The sequence below is a fragment of the Pantherophis guttatus genome, chromosome 9, assembly GCF_059756535.1.
Source record: "Pantherophis guttatus breed Tessera chromosome 9, ASM5975653v1, whole genome shotgun sequence".
In the NCBI taxonomy this organism is placed as follows: Eukaryota; Metazoa; Chordata; class Lepidosauria; order Squamata; family Colubridae; genus Pantherophis; species Pantherophis guttatus.
In genome coordinates this window covers 5,982,340-5,999,996 of record NC_142071.1, presented here as the reverse complement: position 1 = coordinate 5,999,996, position 17,657 = coordinate 5,982,340, and the positions used below count along the sequence as shown (strand labels likewise).

The 17,657-nt window shown below is 45.5% G+C and overlaps 1 protein-coding gene across 1 annotated transcript in view; it reads left to right on the top strand.

Moving 5' to 3' along the window:
• BMP1 (bone morphogenetic protein 1) overlaps positions 1-17,657 on the top strand; it is a 180,146-nt gene that overhangs the window by 136,211 nt on the left and 26,278 nt on the right. Inside the window, exons 10-15 of the mRNA XM_087875891.1 lie at positions 560-676; positions 1,924-2,069; positions 4,860-5,055; positions 10,773-10,898; positions 11,899-12,059; positions 15,884-16,064. Coding sequence (XP_087732017.1) covers positions 560-676; positions 1,924-2,069; positions 4,860-5,055; positions 10,773-10,898; positions 11,899-12,059; positions 15,884-16,064 — 927 coding nt within the window. The remainder of the gene's footprint in view (positions 1-559; positions 677-1,923; positions 2,070-4,859; positions 5,056-10,772; positions 10,899-11,898; positions 12,060-15,883; positions 16,065-17,657) is intronic.

Genomic DNA, 17,657 nt, shown 5'->3' with positions numbered 1-17,657 from the left:
TTTTCTTTGAAGACATTTCGCTTCTCATCCAAGAGGCTTCTTCAGCGTCGTCAAAGAAAAACAAGGAAATCCAGTTGTCTCTTGAAAAAGCACCTTTGGGACATTCTGGAGGTGTAACATTTTTATTTTATTTTTTTTACAAATATTAGGCTGTTGGTTTGAGCTCCGAGGCTGGCAATTTGGTTGCAAACGTTTCGTCACCATTCGAGGAGACGTCGTCAGTGCGCTTTGAGTTGAAACGCACTGACGGCGTCTCCTCGAATGGTGACGAAACGTTTGCAACCAAATTGCCAAGCTCGGAGCTCAAACCAGAAACCTAACTACCAACCCGAGCTATTAATATTCAAACAGGTTTGCAAATATACTTTGAATTTTGGGGAGATGATCCTGCTTCCAAGATTCCACTTACAGGAAACTGTATCGGGGAGGAAGAAGTTAGCTGATCAGAACAAAAATACATGCTGTTCTTCAATCAATGTTTTGCCGTGAAATAAATAATAAATCATCATAATAAACCCACATCAATGATGTGTGTATGTGTGTGTGTTTTTTTCTCTAGGTAGATTCTGTGGAAATAAACTCCCGGATTCTATTCTCTCCACCGACAGCCGCCTTTGGATCGAATTCCGCAGCAGCAGCAACTGGGTTGGCAAAGGATTCTTTGCAGTCTATGAAGGTACCTTCTACCGCTGCACCATAGAGAGTATTTTAACTTACTGCACCTGTGTATGGTTTGCCCGTTGCACAGTGGCAGATAGGACAGCGCTCCAGAGGGTCAACGTCATTGCCCAGAGGATCATGGGTTGCCCTCTCCCCTCTTTGGAAGAGCTTTATAGTTCCCGCTGCCTTAAGAAAGTTCAAAACATTCTTAAAAGTCCATCATATCACCCTTCTTTTGAACTATTACCATCTGGCAGACGGTACAGGACAATAAAGACAAGGACAAATAGGCTGAAAAACAGCTTCTATCCCAGAGCAGTAACTATATTGAATTCGACGGTATAGTGCAATATTAATGCAATATCAGGGATTTTCAATTCAACTATATAGAATGTGAAGGATGTGTGTCTTATGTTTTATTTTTATAGTTATAATGTACGGGTTATAATGTAGACTAATGTAATATTTGTTAATATGACAGAAAAGGCATTTTAGAAGGGAATTAACGAATAGCTGCACAATGCCTTCTAATGGTTCCTCTTAAGCACCTTCTGTCTAAAACAAGGGTGTAAAACTCTATTGCATCGAGGGCCGCATCAGGGTTGTGTTTGATCTCGAGGGCCCGGGTGGGCGTGGCAGGCTCTACATCACTCGTGTTGGGGGCACCTGTTGTTGTGGCCCCGCCCTCTGAGCCTATCTCATTGGAGGAAGAAAGCTCCGAACATGAGGAAGAGGAGTCAGCCAGGCCTCCCTCTCCAGGCCCCTCCCCTCTGGCACTGTCTCAGGTGCCGGCCGAGGGAGAGGAGATTAGCCAGGAGCCAGGTGTCTTGGATGAGAGCGAAGGAGAGCCGTCATTCCTGGATGCACGCCAACGAAGGCGTGATAAACGGTTGCAGCAGTTAAGGAGGCGTGCTAGGGATTAGAACTGAGTCACTGGACCACACCCCAGGGACTATATAAGAGAGGGTGGTGGCTGGTAAAACTCTGTGACGAACAAAAACGAACTCTGGCTAGTCACTTGAACAACGTCTGAAGCTGCCGAAAGGGATATTGTTTTTGCTGGACTATTTGCAATGCGTATGTAATTTTATATCTGTTGCAGTAAAAGCTCTTGGCAGACGGTGATTATATTGCTGCCAAGTTTGAGATAACGACCTGTGTGCGTGCCAAGTACTTTCTTAACCCTCGGCTGCTGTGTTTGTGTGTGTGTGTAGACAGGGACAGATCATAAAGCTATCAATGCAATGAATATTTTTCTTCCAGCCATCTGTGGAGGAGACATGAAGAAAGACAACGGGCACATCCAGTCTCCCAACTACCCTGATGACTATCGACCCAATAAATTGTGTACTTGGAAGATTACTGTTTCGGAAGGATACCACGTTGGCCTCACGTTCCTGTCCTTTGAGGTATCAGAAGAAATTCCCACAGCGTTTTAACATTTGCGCTAAGACTACCACACAGGGGTGAAATCCAGCAGGTTCTGACAGGTTCTGGAGAACCGGTAGCGGAAATTTTGAGTAGTTTGGAGAACCGGCAAATACCACCTCTGGCCGGCCCCAAAGTGGGGTGGGAATGGAGATTTTGCAGTATCCTTCCCCCAGGAGTGGGGATGGAATGGGGATTTTGCAGTATCCTTCCCCCAGGAGTGGGGAGGGAATGGGGATTTTGCAGTATCCTTCCCCCAGGAGTGGGGAGGGAATGGGGATTTTGCAGTATCCTTCCCCCAGGAGTGGGGAGGGAATGGGGGTTTTGCAGTATCCTTCCCCCAGGAGTGGGGATGGAATGGGGATTTTGTAGTATCCTTCCCCCAGGAGTGGAGTGGGGATGGAGATTTTGCAGTATCCTTCCCCCAGGAATGGGGATGGAATGGGGATTTTGCAGTATCCTTCCCCCAGGAGTGGGGATGGAATGGGGATTTTGCAGTGTCCTTCTCCCAGGAGTGGAGTGGGAATGGAGATTTTGCAGTATCCTTCCCCCAGGAGTGGGGATGGAATGGGGATTTTGCAGTATCCTTCCCCCAGGAGTGGGGATGGAATGGGGATTTTGCAGTGTCCTTCTCCCAGGAGTGGAGTGGGAATGGAGATTTTGCAGTATCCTTCCCCCAGGAGTGGGGAGGGAATGGGGATTTTGCAGTATCCTTCCCCCAGGAGTGGGGAGGGAATGGGGATTTTGCAGTATCCTTCCCCCAGGAGTGGGGAGGAAATGGGGATTTTGCAGTATCCTTCCCCTGCCATGCCCACAGAACCGGTAGTAAAAAAAAATTGAAATCCACCACTGCTACCATACCGTAATATCAAAAAGGGGTTGAGTTTTCTCTCATTCATAAACAGGCAAGGCCACAGTGAGTCTCACAGCGAAACTGGCTGAGCATTCAGTGTGTATTTACATGAATGAGCATATTTTTGAAAATGCAAACAGGGAGGAAAGCTAACATTAATTATAACTGGAGCTTCAGGAGACAGAGGAAAAGAGACTCACATCCCTTTCTTTAAAAATGGAAGGATGATGCAGAGCTGGAGAGAAGCAGTAGAATGCAGGCAGTCCTTGACTTATGACCAAAACTGAGCCCCAAATTTGCCTTGCTAAGCAAGTCGGTTGTTAAGTGAGTTTTGCCCCATCTTTCTTGCCACAGTCACTAAGTGAATCACTGCAGCAGTTGTTAAGTTAGTAACACGGTTGTAAAATGAATCTGGCTTCCCCCATTGACTTGGCTTTTCAGAAGGTCACAGAAGGTGACCGCGTGATGCTGGGATACTGCAACCGTCATAAACATGAGCCGGTTGTCAAGCACTTGAATTTTGAATCACATGACTATGGGGATGCTGCAAGGGCTGTAAGCAGTGGTGGGATTCAGCCAGTTTGCACCTATTCGGGAGAACCGGTTTTTAATTTTTTAAGCAGTTCGGAGAACCGGTTATTGGAAGAAATTTCCTTTTGTTTTTTTCCACTTTACAGGGCTAATCCTGTAAGGAAGGCAGGAAGGAAACGTTCTGGTGTTGTTTCTAGCCTAATCTTTATTGCCCTGCTTACAGAAACTGCCTCTGTGGTTAACCCTTATTACATTGTAACAGCTAAGGCGAAGTGCCCATCGACCTGAGTGATGTTGAGTTGGCCATGCCCACATGGTCACATGACCACCGAGCCACACCTACCCAGCTGGTCATTAGGGCAGAGAACCGGTTGTTAAATTATTTGAATCCCACTACTGGCCAAAAACGGTCATAAGTCACTTTTCCTAGTGCCACAAACAGTCACTAAATGAATGGTGGTATGCTGAGGACTACCACAAGGAGGTAGCCCTCTCTAAGCGGTTTACAGAGTCAGCCTATTGCCCCCAACAATCTGGGTCCTCATTTTACTGACCTCAGAAGGATGGAGGGCTGAATCAACCTTGAGCCTGGGGAGATTTCAACTGCCAAATTGCAGGCAGGCAGCAGAAATAGCCTGCAGTACTGCACTCTAACCACTGCGCTGTTCTGTCCCCATCCCACACACGCACCCCCACAGACGGCCCGGAGTTAATAAGCCACACGACAAAGTCTTTGAAAATAAAGCTGGCAGCAACCCAGTGGCTAGCTGCCAATTCAGACTTTACTCACACAAAACAAAGATTAGACTGCAAGCATTCTGATAAAGCAGGCAAAGTTTCAGCAATACAAGGATTAGTCCAAATGCAGTCCGACAAGGCAGGCAGAAGTCCAGTAACGCAGAGATCATGGATTATTTCTAGTTTTTGCTCGTCACAAACTGAACCAGCCACCACACCCACATTTATACCCTGTGGGGTGTGGTCCAGTGACTCAGCTAATCTCTGGCACGTCTTCCCCTCTGCTGTGCACACTTCTCCCTGCGCCGCTGTCAAGGATCCAGCCAGCACTTATCTCCTTCGTTACTGTCCACCTGTGGCTGCGGGGACGTGCTTGGCTCTGGGCCTATCTCTTGGCCTTTGGTGTCCTTCGGAGGCATTGCCAGAGAGGAGGGTCCTGGAGAGGGAGGCCTTGCCAACTCCTCTCCCTCACTCTCAGAGTCTGCATCTGTCGATAGCCCAGGCTCAGGCAACGGAGCCACAACATGCGCTACCATGGCTTAAAATAGATTAAGGTGCCACCAAGAGCTAATAGACATTTTCAAAAAGAAAACTCAGCACTCTGTCAAGATGTCCATGTCCTCCTCCCTTTTTTTCCACATCTCCACAGATCGAGCGCCATGACAATTGTGCTTACGACTACCTGGAGATTCGGGATGGCAGTTCAGAGTCAGACCCTGTGATTGGAAGGTATTGTGGTTATGACAGGCCCGATGATATCAAGAGCACCTCCAACAAGTTATGGATGAGGTTTGTGTCTGATGGGTCCATCAACAAGGCTGGCTTTGCGGTTAACTACTTCAAAGGTAGGGTATATAGAGCTTGTATTATTCAATGCAGGGTTGGATAATCTTTTTTTTTTTCCAAAGAAGTTTTTATTTTTATTTCTCATAAACATATTTAGATGTACAATCTTTTATCCATCATTTTCCATTCATCTTTTAACTTTCATTTTTAGTTGTTCGGGGCTACTCTTTTACCATTTACCCTTCTTTATTTTGCCACCTTTTCTTCTTCTCCTTCCCTTCTCTTCCTTCCTCTCTCTCTTCCTACTTTTTTCATTTTTCCTCTCCTTCTCTTTCCTACTTCCCCTTTCCTTCCCCCACTCCAGGGGTGAAATCCAAAATCTTTCCCTACCGGTTCTGTGGGTGTGGCTTGGTGGGCGTGGCAGGGGAAGGATATTGCAAAATCCCCATTTCCACCCCACTCCAGGGGAAGGATACTGCAGAATCTCCATTCCCTTCCCTCCTGGGAGAAGGATATTGCAAAATCTCCATTCCCACCCCACTCTGGGGCCAGCCAGAGGTGGTATTTGCCGGTTCTCTGAACTACTCAAAATTTCCGCTATAGGTTCTCCAGAACCTGTTAGAACCTGCTGGATTTCACCCCTGCCCCACTCCTCTCTTCTTCCACCGTTTCTGACCCTCTCTCCTACTCCTCTTTCCCCTCTCTTGGGTTGGATAATCTTTGGATGAGCAGCACCTGCACTTTATAGCTTTACAATTATTATTATTATTATTATTATTTTGATTTATATGCCGCCCTTCTCCGGAGACTCAGGGTGGCTTACAGTGCATTAAGCAATAGCCTTCATACTTTTGTATATACCTGCTTAGTAGGGCTTTCGCCCCCCCCCCAAGCGGTGTTCTTTTTTATACAAAGACAGCTTATTGCCCCCACAAACCGGGTCCTCATTTTACCTACTTCGAAAGGATGGAAGGTTGAGTCAACCTTGAATTGCGGAGAGGGCAACGCTATCTGACAAAGGATTGATGCAAAGTAGAGAGGATTGTGTCATAGAGAAGTATTTATTTATTTATTTATTTATTTAATTTGTATACCGCCCTTCTCCCAGAAGGGACTCAGGGCGGTGAACAGCCAAAATTAAAAAACATACAAATGCAAAAGTTAAGATAATTAAAAGAATTAAATCATTGGCTACCCAAATTTAAAACCCCAAATCCATAAAATTTAAAATCCCAATTAAAAACCATTTAGGCTAGGCCGGCTTGATGAAATAAAAACGTCTTCAGGGCTTTACGGAAGGTCCGGAGGTCCGGGATCAATCGTATTCCAGGATGTGGAAGTAGTGTCCAGATTGTCAGGTTTCGATGTCATCTCAAATAAATTGCACTCCCAAACAATTAATCTTTGCTGAAATATTCCATTTATTGAGTACGACAGATCTAACCCTGACTTCGTCGTAGCCGATACTAACCCTCCGACCCCCAAACCTTTCCCTTTCCGTTCCCCAATTCTCATCTTCTCATTGGCCATCTTCTAAGTCAGTCTCCCCAGCTTCTGATCTCACCCCACAGGAATGTTCCCCCCACCATCCCATCTCCTAGGGGATATTATCTACAGAGAAATAAGTAGGTGAAAAGTCAAGCCTCGTCTTTTTATGGCAGCATCAGAATGCTGACACAGATCTTCTGATTTACACACCCTTGGGTGATAAGAGGAGAAGGTGTAACATTATATTTTTTTGTTCTAAAGCAGGGGTGTCAAACTCGATTTCATTGAGGGCCGCATCGGGGTCGTGTTTGACCTCGGGGGGCTGGGCTGCGCGTGGCCAGCCTGACATCACTCATGTTGGGGGCGCCTGTGGTGGCCTGAGCACTCTGCCAGTGGAAACAGACTCCTGATCTCCGTTTTTGGCGGGGATGTCCTACTGCAACCCTCTGCCAGCGAAAACAGAGCTCGGCGAGTTCTGTTTTCGCTGGCAGAGGGTTGCAGGAGGACATCCCCGCCAAAAACGGAGATCGGGAGCCTGTTTCCGCTGGGAGAGTCCTTTGCTGTTTCCAGAGTGTCCCTATGGGCCACATCTAAGCACCCCGCAGGCCCGCAGGCCTTGAGTTTGAGACCCCTGTTCTAAAGCCTAATTAGAAGGATAAGGTCCCGTACCTCGCTGGAAGCCAAACAGAGCAATGAGAAATGGCAGTCCTCATGAGGGTTGTTTCTGAATGGGGTTCAGAAGCTCAGGTTGATCATCCCGGTGAACCAAAAGAAAATATTTGAATTTTAAAGTAAGGATGGGCAATGCTTTGATGGCCAACGGCCGTGGAGGGCCTGAGGACCATAGCAGATAGGGTGATACCACGGTGTGGGAGATCTAAACCTGAGCTAGGCTGGCTATTTTTCCCCCTATTTTTGTCCCAAATGTGCTTTTTTATTATTATTATTATTATTATTATTATTATTATTATTATTATTATTATTATTATATTATATTTATATTTATATTATTTTTATTGATTGATTTTTTATATGCCGCCCTTCTCCGGAGATTCAGGGCGGCTTACAATGCGTTAAGCAATAGCCCTCATCCTTTTGTATATTTTATACAAAGTCAGCTTATTGCCCCCCACAAACTGGGTCCTCAATTTACCTACCTTAGAAAGGATGGAAGGCTGAGTCGACCTTGAGCCTGGTGAGAATTGAACTTGCAGTAATTGCAGGCAGCTGGATGTTAAATGCTGCCTTAGTAGGAGGCATTACCTTCCTACACCACTCAGGCTCCTTTTTCCAAAAGGGAACCGGAGTTCCTTGTTTTGTTTTGTTTTCTTCCTTTGAAAACATTTCGCTTCTCATCTAAGAAGCTTCTTCAGTTCTGGCTGAATGGTGGGGAATGGAAGGATTCAAGCTTCTCAGTCAGAACTAAAGAAGCTTCTTGGATGAGAAGTGAAATGTTTTCAAAGGAAAACAAAAACCAAAAAATCCAACTGCCTTTTGGAACAACCACGATGTGGATGATTAAGAATTTCCATACATGCCCCCCCCCTTTTTTTTGGAAGAGGTTTCTTTCCTTTTTTTAAAAAAAAAAAAGCTGTATTCATTCTATTTTAGCCTTATGAAACAGTTTTCACATACATCCGGTAGAAAAATGCTAGGGAACCACAAATCAACATTGCAGTCAGAGAGAGCCCTTGAGGCCAATTCGTGGGTTGTGTCTGACCTTGGTTTTAAAGCAAGGCAATCCTGAGCAATGTTTATAATGTAACATTATAAAGTATTAGTACCACTTCATAAGACCTTGGTATGGCCGCCCTTGGAATATGGCATCCAGTTTTGGTCCCCACGATGTAAAAAAGATGTAGAGACTCTAGAAAGAATGCAGAGAAGAGCAACAAAGATAATTAAGAGTACTGGAAGCTCAAACATACAAAGAGCAGTTGCAGAAATTAGGTATGGCTTAATAGCAGTGACTGCGAGAGGGATCTTGGAGTCTTAGTGGACAACCAGCTAAATATGAGCTAGCAGTGTGCAGTGGCAGCCAAAAAAGTCAATGCAATTCTAAATTGCATTAACAGAGGGATACAATCAAGATCACGTGAGGTACTAATACCACTCTATAAAGCCTTAGTAAGACCACACCTAGAGTACTGCATCCAGTTTTGGTCACCACACTATAAAAAAGATGTGGAGACTCTAGAAAGAGTGCAGAGAAGAGCAACCAGGATGATGAGGGGACTGGAGGCTAAAAGATACAATGAACGTTTGCAGGAACTGGGCATGGCTAGTCAAGTGAAGAGAAGGACCAGGGGAGACATGATGGCAGTCTTCCAGTATTTGAGGGGCTGCCACAGAGAGGAGGGGGTCAAGCTGTTTCCCAAGGCACCTGAAGGCCAGACAAGGAATAATGGATGGAAACTGACCAAGGAGAGATTCAACCTGGAAATAAGGAAGAACTTTCTGACAGTGAGAACAATCAACCAGTGGAATAGAAGTTGCCTTCGGAAGTTGTGGGAGCTTCATCACTTGAGACTTTCAAGAAAAGATTGGACTGCCATTTGTCAGAAATGGTGTAGGGTCTCCTGCTTGAGTGGGGGGTTGGACTAGATGACCTATAAGGTCCCTTCCAACTCTGTTAATCTGTTAATAGGTACAGTTTAATGAAAAGAATTACTAGGCATGACACGACAGCCGTGTTCCAATATCTAAGGGGCTGCCACAAAGAAGATGGGGACCAACCTATTCTCCAAAGCACCTGAGGGCAGGACAAGAAGCAGTGAATGGAAACTGATCAAGGAGAGAAGCAACTTCGAACTAAGGAGAAATTTCCTGACAATAAGAACAATTGATCAGTGGAACAACTTGTCTGTAGAAGTTGTGAATGCTCCAGCACTGGAGATTTTTAAGAAGAGATTGGACAGCCATTTATCTGAAATAGTATAGGGCAGGGATCAGCAACCTGTGGCTCTGGAGCCGCATGTGGCTCTTTCATCCCTCTGCTGCGGCTCCCTGTTGCCGGTCGGCTCCACAATTGATAGGGCTTTCGGTTGGGACTGGTAGAGGAAAAAGGACGCCGCCTAGGAGGAGACTCTATGGTGCGGGAACCGGACTTCCAGTCAGCTCCAGAATTGAATGGTGGGCTTCCGCTTAGGACCTTTGTGGCTCTTTGAGTGTTTAAGGTTGCCGACCCCTGGTATGCAAATTCCCAAATTTCCAGAATAGTCATCTGGTTTGAGACTTCTGATCCCAACACAACTGAAAGATGCCAGATGAGGAAGACACTAAGGCAAGGATATCCAAGCTTGGCCACTTGTGGACTTCAACTCTCATGATTGGCTAGGGAAGTCTAAGACTTCAGGTGACATAAATCCCCACGATGTAAAAAAGATGTGGAGACTCTAGAAAGAGTGCAGAGAAGAGCAACAAAGACGATTAGGGGACTGGAGGCTAAAACATATGAAGAACGGTTGGAGGTACTGGGTATGTCTAGTCTGATGAAAAGAAGGACTAGGGGAGACATGATAGCAGTCTTCCAATATCTCAGGGTATAAAAAAGAGGGAGTCGAGTTATTCTCCAAAGCACCTGAAGGCAGGACAAGAAGCAATGGGTGGAAACTAATCAAGGAGAGAAGCAACTTAGAACTAAGGAGAAATTTCCTGATAGTTAGAACAATTAATCAGTGGAACAACTTGCCTCCAGAAGTTGTGAATGCTCCAACACTGGAAGTTTTTAAGAAGATGTTGGATAAACATTTGTCTGAAGTGGTGTAGGATTTCCTGCCTAAGCAGGGGGTTGGACTAGAAGACCTCCAAGGTCCCTTCCACCTCTGTTATTCTGTCAAATGCAGGAGTAGACAAACGGGCAAATATTTCTATTTGCAGGACTGCTTGTATTGGGCCACTGGGGGGCAGACTTAACACGGGAAAAATGTCATTTTTTTCCGACTCTGCGAGGTATACCACCCTTTTACTGCATTTCCTAGAAGCAGCTTTTTTTTCTGTTTCCAGAACTGATTCTTGTTTTGCACAGCTGGCCATATAATCACAATCCATCTTTCTTCCTAGACCACGGGGATTTGATCCTCCTTCCCTTCCACTCCTTTTTCTCTTTCTCTCTCCATCAAAATAGCCCCCTCTTGAGCTCACCGTGATGGAACGCAAGGAAAGTAGATTATTCCTGCTGAGGCTGGAAACAGAATTAAAGTGAGGCCACCAAGTCTTAGCCTACGGCAGAAGCCACAAAAAAAAAAAAAAGAAATAGATTGAAACTTCACTGCTTTTGTCATTCCAGAAGTGGATGAGTGCTCACGACCAAACAACGGCGGATGCGAGCAGCGTTGTGTGAATACTCTGGGTAGCTACAAGTGTGCCTGTGAACCTGGCTATGAGTTGGCTCCCGACAAACGCAAGTGTGAAGGTAAGCAGTTTAGAAAGCATCTGTTCAGGTTCCAAGAATGTAGATGCCCTGTTTCCCTGAAAATAAGACCTATCCCGAAAATAAGACCTAGCATGCTTTAAACCTGTGCACCTAATATAAGCCCCCCAAAATAAGACCTATCCCGAAAATAAGACCTAGGATGTTTTATACCTTTTACTTTACTTTACTTTATTTTGGATTTATATACCGCCCTACTCCCGAAGGACTCCTTTGTGGCTTTTTGAGTGTTTAAGGTTGCCGACCCCTGACCTAGAAAGATGTTTACATTGACCTTCTAATGAAGAACCTTTTTTAGAGTAAAATCTGAAAACCTGCATAGCCTGGTTTCAAAGCTTAGCCTCCTGAAAAAGCTCACCAAACCTCACTGAATATGAAAAGAAACCTCTAGAACAGGAGTCTCCAACCTTGGCAACTTTGAGACTTGTGGACGTCAACTCCCAGGAATTCTGGGAGTTGAAGTCCACAAGTCTCAAAGACTCCTGTTCTAGAATGAGAGTCTCCAACCTTGGCCACTTTAAGACTGGGGAGTTCTGGGAGTTGAAGTCCTGGCTAGAGAATTCTGGGAGTTGAAGTCCACAAGTCTCAAAGTTGCCAAGGTTAGAGACCCCTCCTCTAGAATGGGAGTCTCCAAACTTGGCAACTTTAAAACTGGGGAATTCTGGGAGTTGAAGTCCTGGCTGGGGAATTCTGGGAGTTGAAGTCCACAAGTCTCAAAGTTGCCAAGGTTAGAGACCCCTCCTCTAGAATGGGAGTCTCCAAACTTGGCCACTTTAAGATTGGGGAATTCTGGGAGTTGAAGCCCACAAAACTTAAAGTCACCAAGGTTGGACACCCTGCTCTAAAAGAAGGCAGTTTGGTGATGCTTAGTGAAGAAATCTGATTGCCTTCATTTTCTCCTAAAATTAGAAATCCACAACTATGGACAACCTTCCAGGCATGAGATTGATTCAGCCTTCATGTTCGGTTTTGTATTTTGCAGCTGCCTGTGGTGGGTTCCTCACCAAACTCAATGGCTCCATCACAAGCCCTGGATGGCCAAAGGAATATCCGCCCAACAAGAACTGTATCTGGCAGCTGGTGGCACCCACTCAGTATCGCATATCCCTGCTATTTGACTTCTTTGAGACAGAAGGCAATGACGTGAGTGTTGTCCTTTGGAAAGAAGGCCCAAATTATTTAATTCGTTTTTAATCTATTTCAAATTTTTGTATTTCTGTGTTTTATTTTCTGGCTGTTCACCGCCCTGAGTCCTTCAGGAGAAGGGCGGTATAGAAATTTTTTATATATATATATATATATGTCTTTTTCTTTTTCGTAGGCTTTTATGTGCATATTCTTTCTAGCCAGGTTTTACCTACGTAAACTAGGTTGTTCTGCAGCCCTGGTTCTGTGAAATCTCATTCACAAGCTTCTGGGCTTTTTTTCTGTTGACAAACTGCAACTCTGTGTTGCTCTCTGGGAGACTCAGATAGCTATTAAAAGGCAGAAATAGCTATCTGAGTCTCCCAGAGAGCAACACAGAGTTGCAGTTTGTCAACAGAAAAAAAGCCCAGAAGCTTACCCCAAAGACAAAATTGAGTTAGAAAAATTGAGTTAGAAAATTGAGTTAGAAAATCAAGGAGTATATGAAATCCCATGCACCGCCTGCCCCACGACATACATCGGACAAACCAACAGACGAATAAGCGCACGCATAGAAGAACACAAGAACTCAGTCAGAAAAGAGGAACCAACTTCTTCCCTGGTCCAACACCTTAAAGCCACAGGACATGATATTGACTTTAAAAAGACCAGAACTATCGCCAAAACTGAACACTTTAACAACAGAATAATCAGAGAAGCCATCGAGATAGAAAAACACCCACACAGCATGAACAAACGAGACGATACCTCCCGCCTACCAGCCATTTGGAAACCCGCCCTTATTGACAAACGAGTCCCTAACACGACGAATGACACCAGACCCACACTCACGAGTGCCACACCTGATGTCACCATCACACATCCACGCAGAAAGCAGACTCAAACCCACACTGATAATGAGCCACGACCAAGGACCAGAAGCCAGACCGCAGCTGCATCATTAGCCACTTTAAACCCCTCCAATCCATACATGAAGCAGACTGACACCCACCATGAAGAGCTCGCACAGCCACAAACACGAAGCCAAACAACAACAACGCAGCTCACCAGCTCAAATCCCCCTGCAACTCAGACTAAGCTGAGCACAACCAAGCCCCCACCCAAACAGAACACACCCCCAGCCAATCAGAGCACAGCCAAGCCCCTAACCAATCAGAACACACCTCCACCCAATCAGAACACAGCCAAGTTTCCACCCAATCAGCTCACACCCCCACTAGCAGTTAAAAGGAAGAGACAGCTGCGATCTCACATTGCTCCTGGAAGCACGAAGCCGAGAACACCAGCCTGAAGATGACGAATGAGACTTCGTCGAAACGTCGCCAAGACACTTCCAATTTTACGTGGGAGAAGACCCGAATAACCAAAGACCTATATATATATATATATGTGTGTATATATATATATATATATATATATATATATATATATATATATATATATATATATATTTATATTTATATATTTATATTTATATTTATATTTATATTTATATATATTTATATATATTTATATACACACACACACACACACATATATACACACACACACACACACACACACACACACACATATATATACCTGGCTAGAAGAAAAACATATATATATATATATATATATATATATATATATATATATATAAAATATATATGTTAGCACAGATAGATAGTGTTCTGACCCAACCTTGCCAGAATCAAGAAATAGACTCCTTGTCCTGAAAAACCCCTTTATTTAGCTACTGAGAATTCATGTCATTCACACACAGAAAAGTCCAGGCGATAATCCTTCCAAGGGTTAATTGTAATAACAGACCTCATCAGTCCTTGGATAATTGCCAGGCCGAGAGTTTCCAGTCGCAAAGCTGGAAATTACGGTAATTCCTGGCAAGAAGTCTCTGAGGCACAAACCACGATAAGCAAATCTTCCGAAAGAAATACGAACGGTTGTCTCCTGCAACCACCACTCCCCTTTTGTGTCTATTTATTCCCCAACCAAGGAGGGGCCATTCAGTGTCCAGATGTGCTTTCTTCCCGAGTCGGCCCCCTGCTCCTCAGTTGTTCTCCTCTCCTGACAGCTCTGCGCATACGCCCATCTGGAACAGGCCCCAGCTGTTCTTCTTCCCCACTTATCTCTTGACTCCGAAGGCAGCTGGGAAATGTCGGATGGCCCTGGCTCTGGCTCTGCTTCTGACGCAGAGCATCCATCAGAGCTTTCCCCAGACTCCAGGACTGGCCCAAGTTCCTCCCCAACCTCCTCGTCCTCCGAGTCTGAAGCTCCTCTGGCAGCAGGAAGATTTATGAACAATATTATTCTGCAATAGCAGGATAGTCACCAAAACAGCTTTACTTCCATATGCCCTAGATCGGGGTCAGCAACCTGTGGCTCTGGAGTCGCATGTGGCTCTTTCACCCTCTGCTGCGGCTCCTGTCACTCAAAATATGTGTCACAACCGCCAATGTACGACACCCGCCGGCAAGCAATTTATCGAACTTTTCAACCCCCGGTAGGCCAACTATGGATAAATCCAAGAAAAGAAAAAAGTTTCAGAAGAAAACAGAACGTTTAATTCAACTACATATGCTAGTTTTGTGGCCGCTCAAGAAATAGTCAGGCACGGGAAGGGTTTTGTGGCTCCCAGTGTTTTCTTTTCTGTAGAGATGGGTCCAAATGGCTCTTTGAGTGTTTAAGGTTGCAGACCCCTGCCCTAGATTATATTTCTGTATTATGGATTGTTAGTTCTGGAAAGATGATTGATTATTCCAATAGCTGTTGGAATAATGGGTTTGGAAGAAAATTTAGAAGAATGAATGAAGTGGGTTGACATTGGGGCTGTTAGCTATCATGTTGGCCTAAAAAGGTAGTATTATTTTTAAAAAAAGAAAATCATTCTCCATGATCCACAGTGGAGGGCAACTACAGCCCCTTTAAGACCTGTGGATTTAAATGGCTGGCTCAGGAATTCTGGGAGTTGAAGTCCACAGGTCGTAAAAGGGCCACAGCAGTGGTAGAATTCACCGGTTGTAACAACTAGTTCGCTGCACACACACGCCAAACTCGTTCTTCCATGCATGCTCAATACGATCAAAAGTAACCTTCTACTGAATCCAGAGTGAGTAAAACAGCTGAGACCCAGCAATCCGCTCTCCCGCGCCTATCAGCTGGGCTTAATACAAAAGAAATATAGGTAGGTTATAGCGCAGGAGTGGGTGAGCAGGCCCATCTGATCGTCGGAGCGAACCAGTTTCCTCTCAGCTGATTGTCGGAGCTACCGGTACACTCAACCCGATCAGACCCGGCCGAATCCCACCCCTGGGCCACTGCTGATCTAATAAAGAAACTTTTCCTGAAGGAATTAAACCAATAGCAGTGCTGTTAAAGACTCTCAAAGCTTTGTGGGAGGGTGGTCTTAGGTATCAAGAAGGAAGATATGTTCCCACGCGGAACGCAGAACAAACTCTTGGCTGTGGCCCAGGGGTGAAATCCAAATTTTTTTTCCCTACCGCTTCTGTGGGTGTGGTTTGCTGGGTGTGGCAGGGGAAGGATATTGCAAAATCTCCATTCCCTCCCCTCCTGGGGGAAGGATACTGCAAAATCTCCATTCCCTCCCCTCCTGGGGGAAGGATACTGCAAAATCCCCATCCCGCTCTTGGGCCAGCCAGTGGTGGTGTTTGCCGGTTCTCTGAACTACTCAAAATTTCCGCTACCGGTACTCCCGAACCGGTTAGAACCTGCTGGATTTCACCCCTGCTGTGGCCGCTTCTTCCCACCTTCTTCTCCTTCTCCCAAACCTGGGGATGATTTCCTCTTGCCTTTCCCTTTAGGTGTGCAAGTATGATTTTGTGGAAGTGCGCAGCGGCCTCACTTCTGAAGCCAAGCTCCATGGGAAGTTTTGTGGAGCAGAGAAACCCGAGGTAATCACCTCCCAGTACAACAACATGCGCATTGAATTCAAGTCTGACAACACCGTTTCCAAGAAAGGCTTCCGAGCTCACTTCTTCTCAGGTAGAGGCACCTGGTCTCTTGAAAGCATGCCTGTCTGTCTCCCGCTTCTTCCCACTCCAGCCACTAACGTTCCCCTTTTTAAATGATGGATTAAACGTAGAGGATGCAATGCCTGATTCCTCCAAATGGAAGATGTCACATTCTTTGACAAGGAATTCTGGCCTTCGTTTTCTTGCCATAACCCCAGAAGGAAACAGTTGTGATTGCACATTGGGAAACACATCCCTGGGCAAAGTAAGGCTACTCCATCATGTTCCAAAGTTCCTTGTCCTAGCAGGTTTGCGCCATAGCATCCAACTCAAAAGCTCCTTCTCCTTCTCCTTCTCCTTCTCCTTCTCCTTCTCCTTCTCCTCCTCCTCCTCGTCTTTCTTCTTCTTCTTCTTCTTCTTCTTCTTCTTCTTCTTCTTCTTCTTCTTCTTCTTCTTCTTCTTCTTCTTCTCCTCCTCCTCCTCCTCCTCCTCCTCCTCCTCCTCCTCCTCCTCATGTTTCTTCTCCTTTTCCTTCTCCTTCTTCTTCTTCTCCTCCTCCTCGTCTTTCTTCTTCTTCTTCTTCTTCTTCTTCTTCTTCTTCTTCTTCTTCTTCTTCTTCTTCTTCTCCTCCTCCTCCTCCTCCTCCTCCTCCTCCTCCTCATGTTTCTTCTCCTTTTCCTTCTCCTTCTTCTTCTTCTCCTCCTCCTCGTCTTTCTTCTTCTTCTTCTTCTTCTTCTTCTTCTTCTTCTTCTTCTTCTTCTTCTTCTTCTTCTTCTTCTTCTTCTTCTCCTCCTCCTCCTCCTCCTCCTCCTCCTCCTCCTCCTCCTCCTTGTGTTTCTTCTCCTTCTCCTTCTCCTTCTCCTTCTCCTTCTCCTTCTCCTTCTCCTTCTTCTTCTTCTTCTTCTTCTTCTTTTCTCCTCCTCCTCCTCCTCCATCATTGGAAGCGTTTAAGAAGAGATTGGACAGTCATTTGTCCAAAATGGCCTAGGGATTGCTGCTTAGGTTGGACTAGAAGACCTCCAAAGTCCCATCCAACTCTGTTATTCTGTATTGTGTAAAAGGACTTTTTTGGTCTATGACCAAAATCAATCTTCTCTTCTCTTCTCTTCTCTTCTCTTCTCTTCTCTTCTCTTCTCTTCTCTTCTCTTCTCTTCTCTTCTCTTCTCTTCTCTTCTCTCCTCTCCTCTCCTCTCCTCTCCTCTCCTCTCCTCTCCCCTCCCCCCCTCCCCTCCCCTCCTCTTCCCTTCCCTTCCCTCCCCTCCCCTCTCCTCCCCTCCCCTCCTCTCCTCTCCTCTTCTGCCTTCCCTTCCCTTCCATTATAAGCCCCAGTTTGGAAAATCTGGAGCTCAGAGCTACAGTTGGTGCCAGTGCAAGTTCAAAACCAGAAAAGCCCATTTTAACCATTGAAAGCCCCCAACACTCTCCGTTCCAAACCACCTAACCTCTCTTCTTAAGGCACTGCATCCTCTGGCTCCATGTCATTTAAGTCTGGCTAGCTCACTTACCAAGGCTTTAAACTCCATGGATGGACTGCTGGCTCCTGCTTCTGTTATGGTCCTCGTTGCCCTGCCTCCTCCTCTCCTTGGCTTGGTCTCATGCTGTATTTCTTTCCCTTCCCCACTCT